Source organism: Myotis brandtii, unplaced genomic scaffold (assembly GCF_000412655.1).
Source record: "Myotis brandtii unplaced genomic scaffold, ASM41265v1 scaffold384, whole genome shotgun sequence".
NCBI classification, from domain to species: Eukaryota; Metazoa; Chordata; class Mammalia; order Chiroptera; family Vespertilionidae; genus Myotis; species Myotis brandtii.
In genome coordinates, this window is record NW_005364745.1 from 3867060 (window position 1) to 3875610 (window position 8551).

Consider the following 8551-nt stretch of genomic DNA (forward strand, 5'->3'; position numbering starts at 1 on the left):
CTCCTCTAAGCTGGGTTCTACCCCCAATCTCAAATTTCAACAAGACTTGTCTCTTGGTTTTGCCCAACTTACTTTCTGGCTAGAAGGATAGAGAGGGGGGGCTCTTTATGTTGTAAGCAAAGACAACGTATCTGAGTTTCTAGTGGCTCCATTTTCACTGGGAACACCACTCCAGGGACCAGCCGTGAGAGGCAGCCAGTCTAGTGGTGAAGGACATGGTCTCTGGGACATGAGTCCCTGGGCTCAAAGCCTGGCTCAGCCACTTGTTGGATAGGTAACCTCTTTGTGGTTCCTTCTACTTTGCTGTGGCTTTTCTCCGTCCACAAAATGTAGATGGGGTAGTACTTAGCCTCAAGGGAAGTTATGAGGATTAAATAAATGAATATTTCTACGTTCTTACTAGAACAGTGCCAGGCACACAGTAAACGCTACACATATAATTATTTGTAAGTAAAGTGAATAGATGGAAATAACAATAATGTCATCCATCACTTGTTGAGCGCTCTCTATACTACACAGGGTGTCTCATTTAACTTGTAAAATAACTCCATGTGGTGGGTATTAGTTCATTGAGTCCCCTATTTCTCCTGGCAGTTAGGCTAATGGATTTAGTGGGATAGCAGTTTTTCTAGATTTTCCAGCCCTGGCAAGCCTTCATTGTACGGCCTTGAGCTAGTGTGAAACCTCTCTCCGCCTTTTCTCACTTAGAAAGACAGGGTTAGTGTAAGGCTTGAACATAATCCATGTAGTCCTTCCCATAGTGCCTGGCAAATAGCCATTGTTTACTAGATGGCAATTTTATTATCAGGCAAGAAGACAAGGGTCTATTTTCTATGCTACTCTGATTTTACAAGCCTGTCCAGCCAATAGCACCCAAATATCCTGATGGAGTTGATCTGTGGCCTCCTTCATTTGAGGGCCATAAATCAATTGCCAAACTCAGACCCTTTTATGCACAGAGCAGTGTAAGCACAGGGCTAAGGGGCTACACAAATGTGAGAGACCTAAAAAAGCGGGGGGGGACTAATGCATTGCTTCCATAGTCACAAAAGGCCACTGCCAAATCGGCAATCAGTATTTAATTACAAATTAACAGCAAATACGTATCGGGCACGGACAGTATCTCGCAATGGCCTTATTAAGCCCCATTGTACAGGTGGAGAAACTCGGGCATAGAAACTTTTCGAAGGTCACACTGCCTCCCAGCACAGGGCCGGGATTTGAGTGCCCTGCAGAGCGTGGAGGGAACACTGAGGGAGGGGTCTCTGCCATGACCCCATATAGTTCATTACCGCCCTACAGGGCTCACGGGACACTTTGTAAAGGGTCGCTCCCACCTTTGATTAACTACCCACCTTAAATGGTAGGAAAGGTCCTGGATCTACATACAGGGGTATGTCTAGCTTTTCATAGGATTCTACCTGACACAGGCGAGTGGAAATGGAGCTGTGGGTGAGACTATGGGGGGTGGTCCCTGCCATGACCCCATATAGATCAGTACCGCCCTACAGGGCTCACGGAACACTTTGTAAAGCGTCACTCCCACCTTTGATTAACTTCCCACCTTAAATGGTATGAAAGGTCCTGGATCTACATACAGGGGTGAGTATGTCTAGCTTTTCATAGGATTCTACCTGACCCAGGCGAGTGGAAATGGAGCTGTGGGTGAGACTATGGGAGTTACAATGGGTATTCCCTACATAGAAAGGGGAAGGTTCATTAGAACCAACTTCATGGGTTGCAGAGAATGGATATGCATTTTACATTCATTTCATAGCATCAGAACCCTAGGAGAGATATTACTACTGTCTCTTTAAAAGATTAGGTGACCTGTTTAAATGTTTGCACTCTTTGTGAATGCACTGTCCAACACTCAAAGCCCAGGGAGACTTCGTTTATACCCTCATGGTTTGTATCTTCCGTTTGTGGAGTGTGAATGGTTGGTTCTGAGCCTCAGATGGTCTCCAGAAGATAGACGGTTCCATGGGAAACTAAAGGCGTATAGAGGCAAAATACAGTGGGGCCTTGACTTACAAGTGTCCCGACCCAGGGAGACTTCGTTTATACCCTCATGGTTTGTATCTTCCGTTTGTGGAGTGTGAATGGTTGGTTCTGAGCCTCAGATGGTCTCCAGAAGAGACACAGCTCCAGGGGAAACTAAAGGCCTATAGACGCAAAATAGTAAACAGAGAGAGGTAGGTGTGAACTGCGCAGTGTGTTTCTGATCTGTCGTTGCCTGAGGGTGGGAGCCAGCCGCTCCCCTCCCCCCACCCCCACTGCTGTCCTCTCTTCCAGTGCTCCGACAGAGAGGTAGGTGTGAACGTTTTAGCTGCGCAGTGTGTTTCTGATCTGTCGTCGCCTGAGGGTGGGAGCCAGCCGCTCCCCCCACCCCCACCCCCACTGCTGTCCTCTCTTCCAGTGCTCCGTCTCCTGCGGTGGCGGCGTGCGGACTCGCAGTGTCACCTGCGCCAAGAACCACGACGAGCCTTGCGACGTGACCAGGAAACCCAACAGCCGGGCTCTGTGCGGCCTCCAGCAATGCCCGTCCAGCCGGAGGGTTCTGAAACCCAGCAGAGGCACCGTTTTCAGTGGGAAAAGGCTACCGACCTCTGAGCGTGACCCCCGGCAGCCCATCCCGCCCACATCCGGCCCCAGGATGCTGCCCACGCCCACGGTGCCCGGCTCCAGGGGCACAAGCACCAAGGCCGCCGGCAGCCCTCGTCCTACCACGGCCTCCCGGGAAGGAGACCTGGGTGGGACGTGGTGGCAGAACAGCTCCATCCACACCGAACTGGACACCCATGATGCCATTCCCACCGGGACTACCTCCCAGCCCATCCTCACAGCCTGGTCGCTGAGCATCCAGCCACAGGGAGAGGATGCTTCCAACTCAGAGCCTGGTCCCACCTCACAGGGAGGCCTCTTAGCCACAACCATGAGCGCTTCTGACTGGTCACCTCCCAGCAGCCCCGGGGCCCGGCAGGCGCCTCCACTCTCCAGCACCTTGAGCGGGGAGCTGGACGCAGAGAGTCACAGCGGCTCAGGGGAAGCCAGTGAGCCCCCTGAGAACAGGAATGGAGGCAGCTCTGTCCTATGGACCCAGACCACGGCCCCCAGAAAGGATGCTTCAGTGGAAAGAAGCACAGATATGCCACTTGCACCTCCACCAACGCCTTCTCTTGCGGGGGCATCCTTGTGGCCACCTGTCGGCACAGTGACAGGACTGCTACCCAGCCAGGGACCTGCTACTCTCCAAACCGGGACACCCAGAGCTGAGGGGATGGTCACTGGAAAGCCAGCTACCGCGTCACTCCCTCTGGGGGGAGGCCTCCTGCCAGCACCCTCAGGAAAGTCAGTAAGCCACAGCCCCCCGCAACTTCCCAGCAGCATGAATCCCACACAGAGCCCTGGGCCCGTCCTCACCAAGGACGACGTGACCAGTCTGATGGCCGAGGGCTTTCTGCTGAATGTCTCCAGTTACCAGCAGCGCCCGGACCGCAGCCCCGCGCACTGGATTGTCGGAAACTGGAGTGAGGTAGGCGTTCCATTTCTTACTGCATGCCCGCTTCTCTCTGGAAAATAGGGGAGATTCATTCTTGTGCACGTTTCAAAATGGGCTTGTCTGAATATTTCTATCTGGAAAATAGTTAGGGCTGATGCATTCTTGTGCACGTTTCAAAATGGGCTTGTCTGAATACAGTCTAAGGTGGCCTAAGCATGAAGCAATCAGGCTTATGCCCTCACCCCCCTCTTTACCTCCCTGATTCCAAAAATGAAAAAAAAAAGTCTCCAGGGAAGAGAACAGATGTGGTGAGATACAGTGAAAAGCATCTGGAACCACGTCAGGAGGGCCAGCTCAGCCAGCTGTGTGATAGTGGGGACTGGCCCTTCCCACTGAGCCTGCTTCTCATTTGCAGGACAGTGAGCCAGTGTGGGTCATTGCCAATCTCCCTCCAGCTATAAGCTGTGATCGTCCTATGATGACGGCCAACCGAAAGGGCACATTTCATTCAGAAAGCTAACGTTTGAGCCCCTACTCTAAACCCGTCAAGTGAGAACAATTAGAATGGAATTCCAGCACCCATTCTTTAAAGAATTCTATAGCTCACGGTATCAATTATTTACTTTCTGGTGGGTGTGTTCGCTTATATTCAAAAAGATCATGTTAGCTTGTTAAAAGAATTAGAATATGAAGGGAGAAAAAACATGTGATGAAAAAATGCTGGTCCCTATTGTCAGGCTGCAGGAATTTGGCGTGACATTTGTTTTTCCATTTCTAGAACCGATTCAATCCTTGGGGGCATCAAAATCATTTCTCACCCATTTGAATTTCAAATGCACAGTATATGTACTTGTTAAAAGTAATTTGACAACTCAAAGGAGGACTTTGTGGCAAAATAATCTCATGTTCAAACTATTCAGCATTTTTATGACATTTCATGGCTCATGTTTGTAGCTAAAAGGAAGTGAAGTAATAATAGCTAATATAAAAAACCCTTTAATTTATAAAGCATGTTCATTCCCAAGCCACTTTCATATGTAATCTTTTACTTTTTCCTTTTGACAGCCCTGAGGAGCATCTAGGGTCTGATTGATACCAATTTATAAATAGAGAAACTAAGGTATTCCGTGGTTCAGTAACTTGTCTAAGGACACACTTGTCATTTGGGATGAATCTTCTAACTTTTTTTATTCTAATCTACTGTCTCTCGTGAATTTCAGCACCAATTGACAATTTAGCTGTATAAATTTTTTGGTATGAATTAATCATCTTGGGTCATAGAATTGACTATATTGGTAATAAACAGGTAAATTAAAACTTTCAAAATTTTTGTTTACATTTGAACTCTGTTTTCACATTGATTCATGTTTGATTTTTTTAATATATATATTTTATTGATTTTTTACAGAGAGGAAGGGAGAGGGATAGAGAGTTTAGAAACATCGATGAGAGAGAAACATCGATCAGCTGCCTCCTGCACAGCCCCTACTGGGGATGTGCCCGCAACCAAGGTACATGCCCTTGACTGGAATCGAACCTGGGACCCTTCAGTCCGCAGGCCGACGCTCTATCCACTGAGCCAAACCGGTCAGGGCGATTCATGTTTGATTTTTTTAAGTAACTATTGCATTTCCTGTCCGAGGAGCAGCATCTTACCATCTCCATTTGCATGTGGAAAATGCAGGTTCTGGAGAAAAAGAGATTTTCATGCTTAGAGTATGGAGATTCCTGACATTTTACTCATATTTCTTTCTATTAGCAAAGTTCTAATGGGCTCTAGTGAGGAGGATGTTGACAGGGAGCATTTATAAAGCATGTCCCATGCTTAAGTAGCATGGTTTTGTGCTAATTAACACGAATTCCCGCATTTAATCCTCACCACAGCGCAAGGAGATTGGTCATATTTGTCCATGTTAGAGATGAGGAAGCTGGAGCTGAGAGACGTTGAGTAGTTGGCCTGTATCACACACCCCCGCCCCCGAGTGGTGGAGCAGAGATTTGAACCCAAGTGGACAGACTTCACTGCCTCTGACCCATTACTTTGCAAATCAGAAAACACCGCCACTCTCTCTGCCTTCTGTTCCGTTGTTTTCTGCTTTAGTCACATGTCATAAAAATAATGCCAATTAAGTGGTGACCCTGGGTGAACAGATGAGAAAATCACAAAGTTCACCAGGAAGTATTTTAAAGTAACATTGAGGGCTCTATGGGTACTTTTGAGCTCACAGATCCAGTGGGTTCAGCCTATAAATAAAATTGATCTGTTTAGGTTTTGTGAGTGACATCCTTGAAAGGATGTACTTGAAAGTAGCACCCTCAAAACGTATTTTCCCTTCCAAAAAGATGGGGCATTCTTAAAGGTCAGATAAACAGGTTTGTTGTCTTAATCCATCAAAGCAGTCTGGACCATGTACGGCCTCTGCAGACTCAAAGACAAAGAGAACACATTATGGAAACTGAGGCTCCTAGTTAATTTGTAGTATCTTGTTAGTTAGTTAATGGAGATGTAGTCCGAAAGCACCTACAATCAAAGACCCTGTAGGCCTTGAAAAGAATACAGCCTGGTCAAACAGGATCTGAAAGAGTAGGAGATAAAAGGCATAGCTACAGGGTTAATGTCAGAATACTTGAAGTGTGATATATGTACGATGTGTATTTGTAATTAGTAATCACACACACACACACACACACACACACACACACACACACACACACGGCTAGGCTGTTGTAACAAACAGAGCATTATAAGTTATGGTTCGCTAAAACTAAGGTTGACTTCTCTCTCACATAATAATGCAAGGTAATTCCAGGTCTGCAATGGTGGCCGTAGAGAATGATGCTCTGATCCATGCTGTCATTTAGGAATCCAGGCTGACAATGGCTCTGCCATCCTCCTCTCAGCAAACTGGCCTGGGTCACCATCCTAGTCTCAGAGAGGGAAAAGAGCGTAGAGGTATCCCTGTGGGGGGTTATAAGCCAGGCCCGGAAGGGGCACCAATTACTTCTGCTCACACTCTGTTGTCTAGAACTCAGTCACATGACCACACCAACCTGCAAGGCAGCTGAGAAATGTAATCTAACTGCGTGCCCAGGAAGAAGAGAAGAAAGTTTATAATGATTACCTAGCAGCCTGTGCCACCGGATGGCATGGCCCACTGTGTGTCTTAGGAAGCTCATTCTGGAAGCAGTGAGGATGAGGGATTTGACTTGTTGAGAGGTTACTGCAGTGGCCTAGGTGAGGTGTGAGACCTAGGACAAGAATGCTCAGGCTGATGAGGGGAATACTTTTAGAACTCAACATCCACAGGACTTTGTGAATAATTGATGTGGGGTTTGGGAGGAGGGAGGAGGAGAGGACTCTGCCATCACTGTTCCATTGGAACAAATCTTGGGTGTCTGTTGGGTCGTGCTCCTATAAATGGAGATGCCGCACATTAAAGAGGAGGAGAGTCTTAACAGAGACAAAGAAAGGAGGGTGATGAGTGTAGTTATAGATCAAGTTAAATTGGTGGTACCCTGGGATCTCCAGGTGATGACCCGCAGACGTTTATGTGTATGAGTCCGAGGCTGTCGGGAGAGGTGAACACTGGAGATAAGACTTGGTAGTCAAGACCAGTAGGTAAAGTTAGGACCCTGAGAGGGAAGGAGGTCACCCATTAACCTGTAGGATGCAAGGAAGAGTGGGCCAGGCATGGGACCTGGCTAACAAAGAGATCCCACGTGGAAGACTAGTGAGGAACAGTCTACTATTTAAGACATAACCCAAGAGAAATGGTACCATGGTGCCTAGGAACATAAGGACTGACAGTGGACCTAGTGGGTCTTGCACTTACCAGGTCACTGGTGACGTTGGGAAGAACGGCGTTTATATTGAGATGGAGGGAGATGCCAAGTTGCGTCCGAAGGGGAGACCCTTCAGTAAACTAGCACAGTCCTCAGGTAGAGGAGTCCCCACAGTAGGGCTGCGAATAAGAAAGGACAAGCCCTTCTCAGTCCACAAGTTAATACACAAGTTTTATTTAGAAGTAGCATTAGGATGGCCCAGAAATTACTTTCTTTTCCCATCCTCTTATCTTTTAACCCGACCCCCACATCCCAAAGCAGTTGTGGAATTATTAAATTGAAATGTGTTCTAATGCTTTTGTCCTGAAGATACGTAATATGTGATAATTGATAAATGTTCATCGATTCTATGAGAAATTACTATCTCCAAATAAATCAAAGTACATATTCAATCTTATGACTGAGCCCAGAGGTTAATTGACACATTTTGATTACATTCTAATCAAGATACACAGAATTAATTCCATCTCAAATGTCATCCTTTGACTTTGACAGAAATAAACTATCTTACTGAATCCATTGTAATTCACCAAAAATTTATCAACCTCGTGGGAGCCATTGAGAGCTACCACTTCCAGGGAGCTCGGCTGGGAAGGGGAACCAGCCCGGAGTGCAGCTTTCCAGAGCGACACACTTGGCAGGCGCTTCCCTCATGACCAGGCGTGGGGCCTGCTCTGCTTCAGCAGCTTAGGAAACAAAATGTTTAACCCAGAACTGTCCATTGCCACAGCAACGCCAAATAACAACCAACCACGATACCTCAGTAAACACTGATGTTTGTTCACGGGTCTGTGGGTCAGCTGGGAGGTTCTCCTATCGGGGCTGAGCTTAGCTGGGCTGAGTGGCTGCTGGAGAGTCAGCTGAAGCTGGCCGCTCTGGGATGGCCTTGGGCGGGTCACCCCGCTCTGTTCCACATGATCTCTCATCCCACAGCAGACTAGCCTTGTTCCCATGGCGGAGACGGGGTCCAAGAGAGAGGACTGAAACCAGCAAGGCCCCTTGAGAACTGGCACAACATCACCCACTGCCTTTTTAAAATATATTTTATTGATTTTTACAGAGAGGAAGGGAGAGGGATAGAGAGTCAGAAACATCGATGAGAGAGAAACATCGATCAGCTGCCTCCTGCACACCCCCTACTGGGGATATGCCCGCAACCAAGGTACATGCCCTTGACCAAAATCGAACCCGGGACCCTTCAGTCCG

The 8551-nt window shown here is 47.5% G+C and overlaps 1 protein-coding gene across 1 annotated transcript in view; it reads left to right on the forward strand.

Annotated features, from left to right (window-relative positions):
* Positions 1-8551, forward strand: part of ADAMTS12 (ADAM metallopeptidase with thrombospondin type 1 motif, 12) — a 187670-nt gene that overhangs the window by 152572 nt on the left and 26547 nt on the right. The window contains exon 19 of the mRNA XM_005872608.2: positions 2420-3535. Within this exon, the coding sequence (XP_005872670.1) occupies positions 2420-3535 (1116 nt within the window). The remainder of the gene's footprint in view (positions 1-2419; positions 3536-8551) is intronic.